Here is a 20,466-nt window from a genome sequence, read left to right as displayed (position 1 = left end):
TTTATGGCTGCAAAAAAGTCGGTGATTATGTAATAAAGTACATCGGACAGCTGTTTACCCTGCTGTGGTCAATTATTTAACATTTAAAGTCTTATTCATTATCGTGTTTTCATCTTCACATTAATGTCAATTCTTAACCGGAGAACCGACCGGTAAATAAATTGGTCGTATTATTGTGTATAATGTATTCATGTATATCAATACATCAATTGTTTGTTTTTGCGGCCAAACTCGTTGATTACAAGATTTTGATGTGTTTGATTTTAGTTCGAATATTTCATAAACAATACGGCCGGTCACCATTGATATGGACATAGCAACTTTAATAAATAATTTTCTTTGAAGTTCGGTGCACAACAGTATAAAAATGCTAATCTCATAAGACTATGCACCCCATTCTATTTTGACACTAAACTTGTAGCTTCTGACCCTAGTCAGTCTAAAATTAAAAAAATAACTATGTTTGGCTTTACAGTCAACCCCACCTGCTCAAACATCTGATTCTGTCCAAATTGCAAAATCTTCCATACAAAAACGGAAATTTAATAGGGAATGGTTGAGATACGACTCTAAATTGGGCTTGATGTTTTGTGACATCTGCATTTCGGCCAATGTACACAATGTTTTCACTGAGGGGTGTAGCATCATGAAGTTTATATTTATATGATTTATTATCTGAATTTTGATTTCCATAATAGAATTTATCAAACAAATCAACTTCTTGTTATTTCAGAAAGAAGTGTTTAGGTATGGTAGCTGGATATGATTAAGTAATGTAACTGATTCAAAATGCTAAAATAAGTGTAATGAATAAAATAATATATAATATGATGGAAATAATTGTAAAGCATGTGATTATTTGTGCCGTGCCGCTCCCCGAAAAAGTGGCGAAAGGGAATTCTGGTCCAGTGGGAGCACTGAACACGGGACCTCTGTTTTTGCGGTCTCATCCGAAGGACCGCCCCATTCCGTCGCCTCTTACGACAAGCAAGGAGTACTGAGGACCTATTCTAACCGGGATCCCCACGGGATTCTATCTCAAGGAAATTTTATGTGTGTTAGTATTACTTGTAAAACAACAGTAGCCAAAAATGATACTTATTGATATATCAATCTCGTGCAAGATTTAATGACAGGAAACTCTTGCGATGGATTTAATATACTATTTAATAATCCTCGTCAGATCGAGACAGAGGACCTTTAAAGTGTAGAATTCCTATCACCCCTGGGTTCAATGGACTAGGATGGTTTGGAACTTGTGACATTGGTTGTCGGCGTCCGTCAAACTGTAACAGTGGCTGTGAAAATGGTGTAATACCCAGCATGCCTGGATTTAATGGCATGGGATGATTAACCAACCACGGAAATAACGGTCGAGATCGGCGTCCCCTTAATCCTAGCATTTCCGCAAATGGAGTAATGTCAAATCCGAGTGGACTTCCTTGCAGTAGCATATTGCACGATACCGGCGAATTCCTGTAAAAATGGTTTTAAAGTAATAATAATAAAAGATACTATATAGCGCTTTATATAAAACACATTACTCTTAAGGTTCTTTACCGGGGTAAGAAGAGGAATAAAACAATTAAATGACAGAATGACATCTTATGTCTGTAAAATTATCAAAATGGAAAACTCTTTTAAAGATCGACAGGTTTTTTTCCGGGATAACTAAAACAGTCACAGTTTTAAACATATTAGAATCTAAAAAGCTAATTTATTAAAATGAGTTTTAAAACGGTTTTTTGCTAAGTAATTGCTATGAATGTTGTGTGAGTTCCAGGAATGTTAATTAATTTATGATAATGAGCTGAATATCATCATGGTATAGAATTATCACTGTCTCTGGTTAAACATAAGAAATCAAACTGCTTTGTGAAATTATGAATCATAAAAGAGAATTTTACCCTGGGATATTAGGTCTTAGCATCAAACTGGGTTGGAAGGAGTGAGTAATTCCAGGGCCAAGATTCTTCACGACAGAACACAGAATCTTTGAGTATGTGATTTGTTTGATTTGAGCAAGCTGGGCTACAAAGGTAAACAAAAACAAACCAGGAGCAAAATTTCCTTAGATAATTAGTCTCCTTATCATCATAACAAAAATTGCAAGAATTACCTGGGGTGAATGCCGCCACGGGATTTTCTGGGAAGGTTCGTTCGTACCAGAAACGGTCACCGTGTTTATAGAGACTGAACTGGTAAGCGATGATACACTGGAATGTTGGTCCGAGGATGCTCCCCAGAACAGGAGTCTCAGACATACCACCAGCAAAGAGATCAATGTCGTCTGGATGTCTAAAGAAGTGAATGTCAGAATGATTCCCACTCATTGTCAATATGAGTAACATTCACAATTATTCAGCGACCGCCGCATTTGCAACTCGTTTCTTGTTACATTATAAATGACTCGTAAATACAAGTCTTAGTTTCCTAACGACAATATACTTTAATAAACTACATTTTCTGTACTTCAATATGATTTACTGTAATGAAAATTTTGATTTACTGTAGTAAAACTTGGATAGCTTTATTTACAATGGAAAATATTTTTGCCTTACAAATATTCGATAATCCATCTTACCATAGTGAATATTTCAACAAATATTAGAATGTTTACTTGTTAAATGAAAACTTTGATTAACTATAGCAAATATTGTGATTCTCTGACTACTTTTGCAAACTTTTTGATAATTTGATTTACCATAGCAAACATTTTGATACTTTTACTCTCAAAAAGAAATTCTTTGATTTTGTGTTTATCTCGTGGGGATCCGGGTTAGAATAAGTCCTCAGTACCCCCTTGCTTGTCGTAAGAGGCGACTAATTGGGGTGGTCCTTCGGATGAGACCGCTAAAACCGAGGTCCCGTGTCTCAGCAGGTGTGGCACGATAAAGATCCCTCCCTGCTCAAAGGCTATACGCGCCGAGCATAGGCCTAAATATTACAGCCCTTCACCGGCAGTGCTTACGTCTCCATATGAGTGAAATATTCTCGAGAGGGACGTTAAACAATATTCAATCAATCAATTGATTTTTTACTTAGTTTAGCTAAAACTTGGTTTTATCAATATCTGGGATAACTAATAGTCTATGATATTAATTTTCAATTGTTTGTATCGTTGCCTTGAAAGAATAGAATATATCCTATATCTCACGACAATTGGTCATCATACAGACATTTGTGTTTAATGTCAAAGTTGGGGCTGTATGGGGTTTCAGACTAGGTACATTTTCCCCTCGAACTATGTAAAACTAGATTACATTCCATATAGATGACCTCCACCAACTCCAACCCCTGTCCTCTCCTCTGTCAGTGAAACTTTAAACGCCCTCGTCTATGATATATTTCATGCAATGCAAAAATTTACCTGTATGTATGCTGAAGCGCATTTGCTGCTTCCGGAGAGTGATTAATAAGTCCACCCGGGAAAGTACCAAAGAAATATGCTCTTCGCATTCCACACAATTCTCTGTAAGCATTGTAGGAGGGGATACCATGATCTCGACCTCTCTGAACGTTCAATGCTCCCAAATCGAAAGACAATGTTTCTGATGAGTGCATTCCTGGTAACGGCGGGAATTCGAACAGTCTGTTCCTGATTCCATCAACCAAGAATCTGTCTGACCTAGATTTTGGCTCTCTTGACATCCACCTAGCCATAAATTCATATCCGCGATCATACATCAGATCAGGACGCTCAAATTGTTCACTGACTGGGAATGTTTGAACAAATCCGTCTCCTCTGTCGTGCCCTACGGAGTTTCTAACCAAGCTATGACCCATACGATAAGCCGCCACGCCAAAAGCATTAATTGTCCTTGGGTCCAGGTCTTCGTTGTAAACTTCAGCATGCCCTACCGGATTCGATCTTAGATTGAAAACATTCATATGGAAATTGTCGAGAACACCGGGCAAAAATTCATTGTACGTGACATGTTGAAGCTCTGCTATCAATATTCTCTTGGCGTTCTGGAAAAGAACATCATCATTTGTGATGCCTGTGCTGAGTCGTAGTGCGTCAGCAATCAGATTATGACGTCGTAACCATGTGATGTGTGGAACTGTTAATGTTGGAGTTTCGCTAGGTCTATGGTCGCCTATAAATCAAGAAAAGACATTTTTAAAATTTAACATCCGTCCTAAATTGTAGAATCCAAAACATGTGCATGTGCGTTTAGCCTGAGGAATACCTGCAATGAAGCATTGGCGCATTGCCATGATCTCCGCTGGACATCCGTCGGGGTGAGGTGGCAGAAGATTTTCGCCCGGGGTCTCAGCGAGTCGTCCCCACACTAGAACACACGTAAGGTCGTCAAATGATAATGGAAATAAAAGTGTTAATTTATATACAAAATTACAACTTACGTGTAACCATGTAATAAAATCTTAATGGTACCTGATATCAGGTTCCAGGTTCATGAAAATTTGTACTTTTCATAACAAACCTGTCAGGTACAATGGAAATCAATTAAATACCTGACCCAATCAAAGCTATAAGCTGGATATACGGAATATTTTCACACTTAATATTTAGACAAATTCTACCGTTTGTTAGTTTTTATCCAAACTTTTTTTTAAAGAGGCTGTCTATGGAACACCAGACCGGGAGTAGGTAGATTATCGAATTATTGGGTTCGAAAAACCTTTAGAATGATATGCTCATGTAATGCTGAAAGCGACCTTGATAATTAATTTCAAATAATGTATTGACTGTGATGCACCATGAAAATTAGTTGTTAAAACATAGGGCGCATATGGACGGCCTTGTATCAATTGTTGAAATACACATGTTACTCGAAAGATACCCTCTTAAACCAAGATAATAATATCGATGATGAGTACGGTAAGCATCGACATGCCACGTGCCACCTTAATATAGCAGGCATACTCATATATGTATATAACAGCCGCGCTGAATATCCCTATGGCATAACGTCCGGAAAAAAGACAATTGCATACACAGACACATTTAATGAGTTCACGTCATGAATTACCACAAAGTTAATATCCATATAAGAATGTTCTCATGTTAAAGAATATCTCTACACAGCAAGTAAAACTAATTACAAACTGGAACTTCTTTGTGTTTCTTTCCCAACCAAATTAGTGTAAAACTTCACAAGCGCAGTGTACAGTATTTATGACAGATTACAATAATTTTCATTTCAAATGATTGGGTGTTTTTTCCCCCCGGGAATAGGAGTGCTGACATATGATACAAAATACCGCATTTAAATGACCAAATCGTCGTGAATGGTCAGTTATACCTGAATACATTTACATGTACTTCAATTGTTATTTTTTTCCGGAATGGGTGTGTTTAAAATGTTTCCAGGAATAGTCAGATTATGATATTAAACCATCCATCCATTAGAATTATAAAGAAAAGAAAACAATCATTACGTCCAAGCAAATGACGCACCGTCTTCTATGAGACAAACGTTCTTTTTTAAATAAATATGCAAAGTGTGTACATGCACATTACAATATCGTTACAATGTATGTGCATTGAGTTTACAAAGATGTCAGATTTTATTAAATCAAGCTATCGGCAATGCAGGGTTTCCGAATATATATAGATTATGAATGTATTGCTTACAGATAATGGCCATGCTTACAGATGATTTTAATGCTTATAGGTGATTATAAAGACACGTAATGCTTACATTCTTCTCTCAGTGCAATTTCTCGGGTAACGTCAGAACCATAAATCATAGAGCCGTCCAAAAAAGACGTCCTTTCATTGATCTGCTGACGAACACCTACAAAAAACTCACCATATCAATTTTAGTAATTTACAAATGGACAATTTTTAAACCAATGATTTTAAAAACATTATTTGAGACATTACAAAACAAGAGGGAAAAGGATTATACAATTATATGACGGAGTAATGAATGTGATTGCCATAGAGAATATCAGTATTTTTTTCTTTTGAAAAATAGATTATAGTTTTTGAATAATAATAGATTAAAAGGAAGCTACGAATAACAACCAAACGCATGTCTAATGAATTATTGTTAAGGGTGTTCACTCGCGTTTCTAGCTACAGTCAAACCTATATACGATATTGCTTATATTAAACCCCCTAGGATTACAATAAAATCAAATCTGTAGGATTACAATAAAATCAAACCTATAGGTATACAATAAAATCAAACCAATAGGATTCCAATAAAATCAAACCTGTAGGGGTACTATAAGATAAAACTTATGGAATTACGATAAAATGGAACCTTTAGGATTACTATACGATAAAACTTGCAGGATACTAATATATTTTTATTTTTGATGTAGTACATTGCTCTATACTAGAATTTGACACACGTATATGTTTTTCAACATATCACATACTCGTAAATGTCCAGTTACCTGCTTATAAAGGTATGTTTGGACCTGTTTTTCTGTGGAAAATATAGCATGCAATTGTCAGCTTAGATCTAATTTATGAATATGTTAACAGATGATAGGGTTGATGACTGGCTAGTCTGAATTTAGAGCAACTGACAACAATAAATGTGTGGATCGAGAAGCCACCGCGGAGGTAGCGGTCCATGGATTGTATTGTTTGTGTTACTTCTAAGAGGGTTTTTTTTTTTTTTTTTTTTTTTTTTTACACATTTCAAAGTCTGCATACATAAGAGGATTGTGAAAAAGCATTGCTTTAAAAAAATCATTTAATGGATGCTTAACTCTTAACATTCCCTCCCTGCACAGTGTATCTAGGTCATCTGACGTGAACAAGGTTTACCTCATCACTAGAAACGTATTGAAAAATTTAAATGAATCCATTACTGTTTTCATTAAACTGCGTTTTCCATCCTAATTGCAAAGAAAGTAGTTAGATTATTTTACTCTATTCAGAACATTTATTTGTAACTGAATGCATTTTTCAAAATTTGTATGATTGAATTCATATTTGGTAGAAGACCGCTTGAATTTACACACTATCACCAAAAATGCTATCTGACCGTTATGACATCCCAAGGGTGGTGCACCAGTATGGCGGACAAAGTTCATACACGTTTGACCTGGCGGAAAGTGTGGATCTGGTTGTTCAACATTAATGTTAAAACAAGCTTCAGGTTTCACTTGACTCCTAACAAAAAGATCATTTTGTAAATATTGGTTATAATCTAATGCTATATTGAAGTATCATGAAATCATTAACAATATTACCGATCAGTTGACTTTATTGGAATAGAAACACATTTGTGGCTACAAATACTATAGATTATATCTATAAACAGATCACCTACATATATATATATATATATATATATATATATATATATATATATATATATATATATATATATAAGGATATGAAAGCACTAAAAATGACCAACGACACGAACAACAGTGAATTGTCAAATTTTTCAGGGCAAGAAAGGGACAGGTTGTCCTGAAAATTTGACAATTCACTGCTGTCCGTGTCGTTGGTCATTTTTAGTGCGCTTATATATATATATATATATATATATATATATATATATATATATATATATAAATAAATTCAAAACCGACCAATAAATCATTAATCACTAAATCACATGACGAAGGGTTTATTAGCGCTCTACTTTTGCATCCCTTATAGCTGAAATTGTTTTTCTAAGTTTACGTACCCAACTGGGAAACAGCAGTCTCCAATTCCATCATTATTCGGCCCGACTGATACAGAAATAAAAATGGATAAATACACAGACATTTATATGATACACTATTTATACTGTATACAGAGTTATTTTAGCTTTTCTGCATATACAGACAGTTTCGCTCCGTCTTGATTTCGCCCAGACACAGCTGTGTTAAATGAGAGGTAAGAGAGAAAACAGTTTCGCTGTCTTAAATTCGGGGCTAAAATAAAACATGGGCGAATATTCCCTTACATACAGTTTATCTTATATAAATTAACGATTAAATCAATAAACACTCGTACAGTGTACTGGACAAGTATGTACTCACAAGTTTCAGAGGGTGTAGCGATGACATCGTGATCTAAGAACTGTCCATGATGCGTGAGATAGGTAGAATATAGAGCACTGACTGGGGTCATGCCACCAAACGTGTACTGGAAGATGTTGTTGCTGACCGTTCTAGCACTTGGCAGAATGTCTCCCGTCACAGAGTGGGTACGTGGGCTGTCAATTACTGTGTAAATATATGCAACTCAACAATATCTAGATACAAGATCAATCAAACAAGAGGCCCATGGGCCACATCGCTCACCTGAGTCACCTTGGTCCATATCAGAAGATTTTCCATATCTATTTGCATGTAAAACCGTAGTCCCTATTATGGCCCCAAACCTACCCCTGGAGGACATGGTTTTTGCAAACTTGAATCTACACTATGTCAGAAAGCTTTAATGTAAATGTGAACTTCTTTGGCCCAATGGTTCTTGAGAAGAAAATTTTTAAAGATTTTCCCTATATATTTGTATGTAAAACTTTGATCCCCTATTGTGGCCCCATCCTACCCCAAGGGGCCATGATTTTAACAAACCTGAATCTGCACTATATCAGAAAGCTTTCATATAAATCTCAGCTTTTCTGGCTTAGTGGCTCTGGGAAGAAGATTTTTAAAGATTTTTCCTATATATTTGTATGTAAAACTTCGACCCTCTATTGTGGCCCCATCCGACCCCTGGGGGACATGATCTTAATAATTTAGAATCTGCACTATATCAGGAAGCTTTCATATAAATCTCAGCTTTTCTGGCTCAGTGGTTCTTGAGAAGAAGATTTTAAAAGATTTTTCCTATAAATTTGTATGTAAAACTTTGATGCCCCCCTTGAGACCCCATCCAATCCCCGGGGTCCATGATTTAACAAACTTGAATCTACACTATATCCCCCCCCCCAAAAAAAAACGAAAAAAAAAACAACAACAAAAAAACCAAAAAAAATTGACCCCCTATTGTGGCCCCATCCGATCCCCGGGGGCCATGATTTTAACAATTCAGAATCTGTACTATATCAGGAAGCTTTCATATAAATCTCAGCTTTTCTGTCTCAGTGGTTCTTGGGAAGAAGATTTTTAAAGATTTTTCCTATATATTTGTGTGTAAAACTTGGACCCCCTATTGTGGCCGCATCCTACCCCAGGGGGCCATGATTTTAACAATTTAAAATCTGAGGAAGCTTTCATATAAATTTTAGCTTTTCTGACTCAGTGGTTCTTGAGAAGAAGATTTTTAAAGATTTTTCCCATATATTTGTAAGTAAAACTTTGATCCCCTATTGTGGCCCCATCCTACCCCAGGGGGGGGGGGCATGATTTTAACAAACCTGAATCTGCACTATATCAGAAAGCTTTCATATAAATCTCAGCTTTTCTGGCTCAGTGGTTCTGGGAAGAAGATTTTTAAAGATTTTTCCTATATATTTGTATGTAAAACTTTGATCCCCTATTGTGGCCCCATTCGACCCCCGGGGGCCATGATCTTAACAATTTAGAATCTGCATTATATCAGGAAGCTTTCATATAAATCTCAGCTTTTCTGGCTCAGTGGTTCTTGAGAAGAAGGTTTTTAAAGATTTTTCCTATATATTTGTATGTAAAACTTTGATCCCCTATTGTGGCCCCATCCGACCCCCGGGGCCATGATTTTAACAATTTAGAATCTGCACTACCTAATAAAGCTTATCTATAAATTTCATCTTTTCTGACCCAGTGGTTCTTGAGAAGAAGATTTTTTAATGACCCTACCCTATTTTTACCTTTTCTTGATTATCTCCCCTTGGAAGATGGCCTGGCCCTTTATTTTAACAATTTAGAATTCCCTTTACCTAGGGATGTTTTGTGCCAACTTTGGTTGAAATTGGCCCAGTGGTTGTTGAGAAGAAGTTGAAAATGTGAAACGTTTACAGACGGACGCCGGAATACGTGTGATCAGAAAAGCTCACTTGATCTTTCAGCTCAGGTGAGCTAAAAATATTAGAAGCATACGAGATCTAATTGAAGCAGACGTACATGTTATTATATGACAGAACAATTCATCTCTAAAATAGGACTAGTTGACTTCTGAATCCATTGATCATGATATATTCTGTCTAATTTGTTAATTAATATGGATTGCAACTATAGGTTATCTATGAAAACTATGTAGATTTGTTTTGTATGGCTATATTTCTTAAGAACTTTATTTTGAAAATAACGTTTGGAAATATTTTGTCAAACTCTTGTGAATATAAAACAATCTCGACATTGCAATATGCGTAAAACTGAAAACTCGCTCAGATATATGTACATGTGTTTTAACTCTCACAGTTATCATATGCAGCAGACAAAACTCGTCGTTGTGGCGTGAAAGACGACCCCAGGAGAGGATTTAACAAATTGTTGCATTGTCCGTCTGTTCTCCGGAAAGGATCAGTGACATCGCATATGGGAATCTCGTAACAATATGGAGCAAATGCTCTCTCGAAACTTGCTGCAATTTCGGGATCTGCGGCTGCACGCTGAAAACCGGCGCCTGTGCCTCCGCCTACTTCCGGGCTAAAGATGAAAACGAAATCCAGAATTTAATGAAAACTTCATTAGAACAATACAGGGAAGAATATGTTCATCTACAAGTTTCCATTGAACTCTGGCACCAAAACACCCCACCCTCAATAACGAAAATAACACCCCCATGACAAACAAAAACATGAAATGTTTCATATCATAATTGATATGTAATTTTAAAGCCAGTGAAAAGTATATTTTTTGTGTATTTGTCCAAAATTCTTTTTCATACAAACTTTTCTGCGATCAGTCTTGATGCGAGAGAAGCTCTTCTAGATCGATCACTGAGAAGCGCATTGGTAGCTGGAGCGTTACTCTGGGAGAACCGGGATAGCGCTCGGGATGCACCAGACCCTGTCCCGGAAACTGGCCTGGGAGCTATCCCCCCACCAGACGTCCGACCTAAAACCAAAAGGTAAAAGAAGGATAGTATGGATATTGGCCAGTTGCGTATCTCTATATCAGGTAAGAATGATTCAGCGGCTGGTCCTCGGATCTCGTAAGCCAGGTTTAAATGCCGACGGAGTCGAGTTTACCTGGGAAGAATTATGTTGCACGTTATAAAAATGAGTAAGGCAGACTTGCTCAAAGTAAGATGTTGACAACTAGTAAGTCGCCATATTGCACAGCATTTGAAAAGTCAGTTTAAAAAAAAACAACATTTTTTATTAACCCTCATATTCATGATATTTTTTTTACAAAAGCAAACAATAACATACATATACATGCATGTATATACGCATACATATACAAATACATGTACATACAGACATAAATACATATGCATGTACATTTATTAGATTATTTTCAGTCATATAAATGATTCATAACTAATATTTAAAATAAAGATACATGTATATGAACGTTTTTGGGTGTTTTGTTATGGAAGAAAAGAAGACAGGTTAGAGATGAGTTTGAAAGGAAGGAAGAAAGTCATTTAAAGAGATGCAACACATAGAGAGAAACAGGGCTTTTCATAGCTTATGATGAATGCTCAATTTTTTGAAAGGCATTTTTCAAACATTTGTTAAATTCGTTGTACTTACAATTTTTCAGTAAAATAAATTTTGCAACATATAATCGACTAATTACGTTGTTTTTTTAGGGTCTCAAAGCTCAACCTCTTTGAAGGGGTCTTTGTATAAATATAGTATTTAATTATAAGATTTTCCTGATGGTGTAATCTAACATTATTCAATTTACCAAACAAAGTTGAATTTCTGTTTGTGTTTATATCAATATCTAATGTAGACTTTAACCATTTTTCTATCTCCAACCAAATATCTTTTATTAAATAACATTCTGAAAACAAATGATCTAATGTCTCTGGCAACTGATTGCAGTAAGAGCATAGTGTAGAGTCTTTGATACCACATCTATTCAGGTAGTAGTCTGTAGCAGATAATCTGTGAACCATTTGGAATTGAAACCACTGCAATTTTGTTTTTGTAGTTGTTTTAAAAGGAAGCATATAAATAGTATCCCATTCTTTTCTGCTAAAGTTGATACCATTTTCAATTCATTTATTTTCAGAAGTTGGATATTTTTTCCCTTTGATTAGACATTATACATAGCTTTGCAACCTTTCTTAGATTTGAATATTAATTCAATAGTAGGGGGATATCTGATATTGTAATGTTTTACACTAATCTTATTGTTCTGTTGTATGCAAGGTGAAGATAACGAACAGTGATCAATCTCATAACTCCTACAAGCAATACAAAATAGATAGTTGGGCAAACACGGACCCCTGGACACACCAGAGGTGTTATCAGGTGCCTAGGAGGAGTAAGCATCCCCTGTTGACCGGTTACACCCGCCGTGAGCCCTATATCCTGATCAGGTAAACGGAGTTATCCGCAGTCAAAATCAGTGTGCAAAGAACGGCTTCTTTATTGCTGTAACAAGACCTGAAAACTGGAGGAAGTTTACTTTTCCTGTAGACATCTCTTTAAATTCTGTAAATGACTTAAATTAATTGTCCATATTACATAGGTCACCAATGTGTATCATATTATCCTTCGAGAACTCTTTACAGAGTATTGTAATTCATAAATTTTTAGATCTGGGTTATACCACAGATTGACGATTATATTTGTCTGCATTACTTGTATCAACCCAGCTTTGCAGAGTATCGATCCAAAATTTGTTGTTGAAAACTCAGTTTTACTTGCATATAATTAATCTCGAAAGGATATCATTTAAAACAAATAGAATGGTGGTAAAATGACCATTTAGAAAAGTGCAAAATGGAAAAACATTGCAGCAAAATTAAATTCAAACCACGAGGTCCATTAATGAATCTGAGATTTACAGAAGCATCCCTCCAACTGTAGTCTAAACATATTTTATGGAGCAACTCAATAGGATCGGGCAACAGGCATAGCCTATGTACATGTAGGCCCTCTCAAATTTGTCCAACTGTAATAACAATTTTGCACGAGTACCCGCAACGTTATTCCTGACATTCCTATCGTGCTCTATCGTGCATGTATCCTATCGTATCGTGCGTGTATCCTATCGTATCGTGCGTGTATCCTATCCTATCATGTATCAGGTTTTCCGTTTTCTATCGTGTTTTGCGTTTATCAGGTCTATCGTGTATCGTATTTTGCGTGTATCAGGTTTTCCGTTTATCGTGAAAATCGTTTATCGTGTGGCTTCGGAAACTATTGGGATCGTATATTAAATCTAATGATAAAGTAAGATACTTTCCGAAAGTTTTATTCGTTCTGTTAAAGAAGCTATTTTTAGGAATCGAGGAAAGACAGTATATTTGAAAGAGAACATAAAGCTGTCGATTTTAAGGCAGAAAAAGAGCTATTTGTCTGTCCAGAGAGAGTGAAAATTTATCACAATTTCATTCTAAGTAGTCTGGAAAGTAGGTAGTGGTTTGCCGAGCAAACCAAGGACAGTAAAACTGAAAGCTCTTCATCTGGAGTTCATAAACATTTCCTTGTCTAGAAACAATTATTTGTAATTAACACTAACAGAGAAATAGGAAGTTCCGATCTGAAAAGAAAAATCAGTAAATTACATTGTTTATTATATATATTTTAATAATGGTTCTTTTTCTTCCGATTTTGTTCACCTGTATTCAACTTATATACCAATTTCTGAACTTGTGCGCGTTCTTATCTATCTGATTTTGTGTATCACCCGTGTTTTGATAGTAAACATTCTCAGGGACATTGTATTTCACACATTTAGAAGATTAAGTTTTAAAAGAGTGCAAGGGTATATTGCATCTCCCACAGTTCTGCTCAACTGGGCACGATTCAGCTGTCATCGTTGTTTGTTTTTTGTTTTTTATTTGTACATGTACACATATACCAATAGTCGTACGCGTAAATACTGGAAATTTATGCTGGTTTTGATGATTGTTTGAATTTTTTACATGCTAAACACAGACATTTTAAAGCGTTTCTAAATTGCGACTTTAAATCAAGCCGGGTTTCGTATATGTTTTTAATAGTTTATTTATTTTTTGTTAACAAAATATCAATTCATATAAATATGTTCCAATTATTTATGACTATCAATTATCACTCATAGTGTAGAAATATCTAACATATGAGCATATGGTGTAGTGCAGTGGATTGTATTTAAAGCGGTCATTAAGAAAATAATTGTAGTTGTTGAATGAGCGGTGAACTCAGAGCTTGATGTAAAATACCCCCCCCCCCTTCCTCGCTACACATAAAATATTACTTGGTTTTATTTGATATCCAAGATAATAGACATTAGAATAAGAGAGCTATTGAAGCATGATATCACTACATTATATTACATTTTGTTAATTCCCTGTTTAATTGCTAAACGCTCGGCATCAAGCGTGAATGCCACGGGTCCTCGGAGATGACCTTAAAAACAGACGCCCCGTGTCACGGTAGGTGTGGCACGCTAAAAAACCCTCACTGCTCAATGGCCGTAATTGCCGAGCATAAGCCTAAATTTAAAAGCTCTTCACCGGCCATGGTTACGTCTCCATATGAGTGAAATATTCTCGAGCGAGATGTTAAGCAAGATAAAAATCAATCACTCCCAGTATGATTCATACATTAAACATTCAAGGTGACAATATACGTTTTAGAATCATTGACTGAGAAAATTCATATAGATATCAAATAATGAATTCAATACCGTATATAGTTTAGCTTCCGGATTTTAGCTGTAATGACTTTAAAAAATAAACATAAAGAGAATTTTAAAAAATAAAAAATAAACGTACAACCGTGGATAAATAAATTATAAGCTTTAGGTATATATTGAGTATTGAAATCCTTCAATATTATTATCAACATAATGAAATTATTTTGTACGTATCAAACTTTCGTTCTGTCTAAATTGTTTCTAAATTTACAACATTTCTATCAGGTTTTCCGTTTATCGTGAAGATCGTTTATTGTGTTTTGCGTTTATCAGGTCTATGGTGAAGATCGTTTATCAGGTTTTGCGTTTATCAGGTTTACCGTGTATCCTATCGTATCGTGCGTGTATCGTGTTCTATCGTTTATCATGTCAAGAATAACGTTGCGGGTACTGTAGGCCCTCTCAAATTTGTCCAACTGTAACAATTTTGCACGAGACACTTTTGGTCAATTCTTTAAAGTTAACTAGCTGTACATTTGTGTACCCCACACAAACCACCGTTTATGGTCAACAAACTTCTGATAGCTTAGTAATTATATTCAAAGGAGACACCGAAGAGTTCTGCAAAATACCATCACCAATATCTCAATTTGTCGATTGATAGATAGTTAAAATTAGTTCTTTGGTAAGCCCTATCCGGGTTCAGAATCTACAGTAAATATGAGACGTACTCTCGTAAGACCTTAACTGTATACAACGAATGAACCTCGATTTAAACCTCGGATTAATGATCCAAGGTTTAAATCCAAGATACGCAACTGGCCATATGTGTTTACTTTTACTACTTTAGATCAAGGGAAATAACGAAGACAAAGAAAGGAAAATAACTAAATATTAAGAAAAAGACAGAAAATAACTAGATACTAATACGAAAAAAGGAAAATAACTAGATACTAAGAAAATGACAGAAAATAATTAAATACTAACACAAACAAAAGAAAATAACAAAATATTTAAAAAAAAAAAAAGGAAAATAACAGGATACTAAGAAAAAGAAAGGAAAATAACTAGATACTGAGAAAAAGAAAGGAAAATAACTAGATACTAAGAAAAAGAAAATCACTAGATTCTAAGAAAAGGAAAGGAAAATAACTAGATATTAAGAAAAAGAAAAAAGAAAATCACCAGATGCTAAGAAAAAGAAGGGAAGAATAAGAAGATACTAAAACAAAGAAAGGAAAATAACTAGTTACTGGAAAAAAAAATAGATACTAAGAATAAGAAACGAAAATAACTAGGTACTAAGAAAATGAAGAAAATAACAGATACTAAGAAAAACAAAGGAAAATAACAAAATGCTAAGAAAATAGGGAAAACAAACAAGATACGAAGACAAAGAAACGAAACTAATTAGATACTAAAAAGAAAGGAAAATAACACGATACTAAGAAAAAGAAACGAAAATAACACGATACTAAGAAAAAGAAAGGAAAATAACTAGATACTAAGAATAAGAAAGGAAAATTACTAGATGCTAAGAATAAGAAAGGAAAATAACTAGATATTAAGAATAAGAAAGGAAAATAACTAGATACTAAGAAAAAGAAACGAAAATAACTAGATACAAAGACAAAGAAAGAAAATAACTAGATATTAAGAAACAAAAAAGAAATCACTAGATGCTAAGAAAAAGAAAGGAACAATTACAAGATACTAAGACAAAGAAAGGAAAATAACTAATTACTAAGAAAAAGAAAGAAAAATAACTAGTTACTGAGAAAAAGAAACGAAAATAACTGGACACTAAGAAAAAGAAAGGAAAAGTAACAAGATATTAAGACAAGGAAAGGAAAATAACTAGATACTGAGGAAGAGAAAGAAAAATAACTAGATACTAAGGCAAAGAAAGAAAAAACTGGATACTATAAGAAAAAGTTAGGAAAATAACTAGATAATAAGACAAAGAAAGGAAAATTACTAAATAATAAGACAAAGAAAGGGAAATTACTAGATGCTAAGAATAAGAAAGGAAAATAACTAGATACTAAGAATAAGAAAGGAAAATAACTAGATACTAAGAAAAAGAAAGGGAAATAACTAGATACTAAGAAAAAGAGAGGAAAATAAATAGATACTAAGAATAAGAAAGGAAATTTTAAATAACTTGATACTAAGGAGAGGAAAATAAATAACTACGAAAAAGAAAGGAAAAGTAATAAGATACTAAGAAAAAGAAATGAAAATAACTAGATACTAAGACAAGGAAAGGAAAATAACTAGATATTAAGAAAAAGAAAAAAGAAAATCAATAGATGCTAAGAAAAAGAAGGGAGAATAACTAGATACTAAGAAAAAGAAGGAAATTAACTAAATACTAAGACAAAGAAAGGAACGTAACTAGATGCTAAGACAAAGAAAGGAAAATAACAACATACTACAGAACATTCCAAGATAAAATGGCGCTAACACACAACGCCTTCCAAAACAGTTTTAATGAACACATTTAAAAGGTGACGACGTGTGAACCATAAACTAGAATAACCTGGCAGGTTTTATCATATTGTTTAATTGAATTTTACCAGCAACACCAATTAACGATAACCGTTAGCGATAGATTAGAGCAATTAATGATAAACGAATAGCAATTAATGATGAATTAACTGCAATTAATGATAGATGAAGAACAATTACCGATAAATTAATAGCAATTAATGATAAATGAACAGCAAGTAATGATAAATTAACAGCAATTAATAATAAATGAACAGCAATTAATGATAAATGAACAGCAATTAGCGATAAATTAATAGCAATTAATGATGAATTAACAACCATTAGCTATAAATAAATCTAGGATACATGAAACAGGACACGACAAATTTCATGATTGATGATACCTAACAATGTAACAAGGAAAAATGGATAATTTTGTTTAATAGATTTAAATTAATGTCATAACTTTTACACAGTCTTGTGGAGTTCATTTTGTGGCAAATGCATTTTAGATGAGAGGTTGTTTACTGATTTTGTAAATCCGGGATTCCTGCTGTTAATAATGTGTGCAATGACCCTCAAACCTAAGATCACCTCATTAAAATTCAATTTGTTATGCAGGTATTGCAGACGTTTGGTAGAGTGAAAAAAATAATACAACGAAGTGATCAATCTCACAATTCCCATCGAGAATATAAAATTAAGATTAGGCCTACACGACCCCTGGACACACCAGAGGTGGGATCAGGTGCCCAGAAGAAATAAAAATCCCCCATTGGCCTTTCACACCTGCCCTGAGCCCTCTATCTTGACCAGGTAAACGGAGTAAAAATTAGTCTGTAAAGAACGGCCTAACAATTGGTATGTTGTATGATATATTTTAGATGTTTGTTATGCAAACAGAGTCCAGGTAAAAATATGTTTTTGTGTTAACAATATTTCTTGTATTAAATATACAAAGGTTTGGATAAAAGTTCTTTCAACTCAGTAAATCCTTTCCTTGGTAATACAAACAATGCTTACAATGAATGCGAAATATATGGAGTACCTGTATAATAAAGGCTATACAAGTTAAGAGAATGAAATAGATTCGAACATTCAGTATTTTAACTCCTTTAATGGTATTGATAACAGAAAAAAATATATAATTTGGAATCAAATGTTATTGAACTGCATAGATTGGAATGTTAACTTGAAAATACAGCATTGTTATTTTGACTGAATTCATTATATTAGTAATGTATTCAGTTAAAGAAAAACAGATAAAAAATTTTGTCAAATCATTCAATGAAGCTTGGGGAAATCCCTGTTAACTATGAACTATGCTGTGATGCTTATATGAAGTATTAGGATCCTAATCAAATCGTTCAGGAAATGGGATCCAATAGCGTTAGAGGGATGTAACAAAAATTCAAATATCATAAAATTTACTAAGCTATACTTTAATAGTTATCAAATAATGCAATGTGAAATTAAACAGCAGGCAAACTGACTATATAAGCGAACGCGTTTTTTTTTTTTTAGCTTGAAGTTACTTCAAGTCTACAGATATAATATCATATTGGATTATGGCACTAACAAGAGAACCAGTGATCAAATTAATACACATACTGAGAAAGTAGAAAGTTAATGTTCATAGCGCAGAACTTTTCTCATGATACTACATATTATGTTTGGTATACTTACTTGCAGGAATTGGTCCAGCAGCCGGTGATGGTGCGGCTCCTGTCGGCAGTCCGAAAGCCGCCTGCTGGGGTGTCCCACCTGCTCCACCCCCTAAAGCAACCTCAATGGCATCGTTCACGATAGAGTCAATAGTTCCTTGTGTAGCGGCATGATGAACCCACCAAACACTTATTAATATGAAGAACCCCTCTTTCATCCTTGAAGAATTAAATCTAATGTTGCAAATATGAATTAGTTTTAATCATGAAATAATTTTCCACTGACTGAATCTTCCTGTTGCGAGAGCCTCCTTGTCTATCAAATTTTCAGTGACAAGTGACCTCTCTTTAATGATCTCATTTAAACACAGTTTTTAATATTTAATATTTTTGCTTACAATACCATCATCGGTTGTGCAGAACACTCTAGCAGTTTTTTTGTATTATTAGCATGAAATAGCAATTTATATTTCATTAAAACACCTGAAGGACACGATATGGATAGAAAAAATAGAATACATTAAAAGATATGTTGTTGCATGAATCTTGATTTATTTCGTTTCTAAGCGGTATATTTTGAAGTAAATATACGTCAAATAGATGCATCTCACTTCCTTCCTCAAACTGACATGCAAATTTAAAGATAGTTTGCACTCAAACACTTGATCGGGTGGGGACATGATGCGGATTTAATGTGGAAATATGCAACTACTCGTGTGAGCGATTGTCATCATGATATTCTTGTATTCAATATGAAAAAAGAAAATCTACTTATATTTGTTCTAATGAACTTTTAGTATGTTTAATATCATATTCAAAAAATCGATAGGATCAAAACGTACAACTTTTCAACACTTTACACCACTATTCAGAAAGTCAGCATTTTGAAAAAGCTATGGTCGTTATAACGATCTAGTTTGCCAATGCAACCTATCATTGGGTCAAATGCTGCCTGACGTGTTTCATACCGATTGTCAGACCGTTCTTGGCCCATTGATTTTGACTACGCATAACTCCGTTTACCTGATCAGGATATAGGGCTCACAGCGGGTGTGACCGATCGACAGAGGATGCTTACTCTTCCTAGGCACCTGATCCCACCTCTGATGTGTCCAGGGGGCCGTGTTTGCCCAACTATCTATTTTGTATTGCTAATAGGAGTTATGAGATTGATCACTGTTCGTTATCTCCACCTTTCATGCATTCTACATATATGCGTGAACTTATTGTCACAGGCATCCTTACCAAGCCCCTAACTTAATGAAATATGGGCATATTATATTTTAGTTGGCTCAAAGGTCAAGAATCCAGGGAGCATTAAGCTATGAGGAAACTTTCCGTAGGTGAAGGGAACAAAATCCTGACCATTTGCTATGGGAGGAGGTAATTGGGGAGTTGCAAACAGAGGCTATGGGGTTGTCAAGGGTCTTTTTCGTCCTCAACACAAAGTTGTCCCCTCGAGCTCAGTGCGAGCAAGGTCAGGAGATTGTTTACCTTTAATAATGAAGGGACCTGTTCGGAGAAATTGTGCCGATATGGTCACTTCTGCCAGGTCTGGAAGGGTCCACTCATTATATTACAATGACCCAACAGACAGGAAATGCTAGCACAAAAGATGGGGAAAAGGTAAACTCCCAAGTAAGCAACCCGACTTTCATGCCCCTCAACCCTCTTCAAATGCATGAAATTACTTCAATAAAAGCAA

General features: G+C 34.8%; 1 protein-coding gene across 1 annotated transcript; it reads right to left on the bottom strand.

Annotated features, from left to right (window-relative positions):
- Nucleotides 1-1,092: 1,092 nt before the first annotated feature.
- Nucleotides 1,093-19,109, bottom strand: LOC125648475 (peroxidase-like protein). The gene is made up of 12 exons (XM_056140631.1): nt 18,784-19,109; nt 10,749-10,914; nt 10,274-10,503; nt 7,969-8,154; nt 7,629-7,674; nt 6,975-7,102; nt 5,670-5,765; nt 4,194-4,295; nt 3,371-4,100; nt 2,120-2,298; nt 1,908-2,031; nt 1,093-1,476 (listed from the first exon to the last, which is right to left on the bottom strand). The coding sequence occupies exons 1-12, from the start codon at nt 18,977-18,979 to the stop codon at nt 1,167-1,169; spliced, it is 2,493 nt and encodes an 830-aa protein (XP_055996606.1). The 5' UTR covers nt 18,980-19,109; the 3' UTR covers nt 1,093-1,166.
- Between the last annotated feature and the right edge of the window lie 1,357 nt (nt 19,110-20,466).

The sequence above is a fragment of the Ostrea edulis genome, chromosome 6 (genome assembly GCF_947568905.1).
Source record: "Ostrea edulis chromosome 6, xbOstEdul1.1, whole genome shotgun sequence".
In the NCBI taxonomy this organism is placed as follows: Eukaryota; Metazoa; Mollusca; class Bivalvia; order Ostreida; family Ostreidae; genus Ostrea; species Ostrea edulis.
Note: the sequence above shows the minus strand (reverse complement) of the source record. Positions and strands in the feature narration are given on the sequence as shown.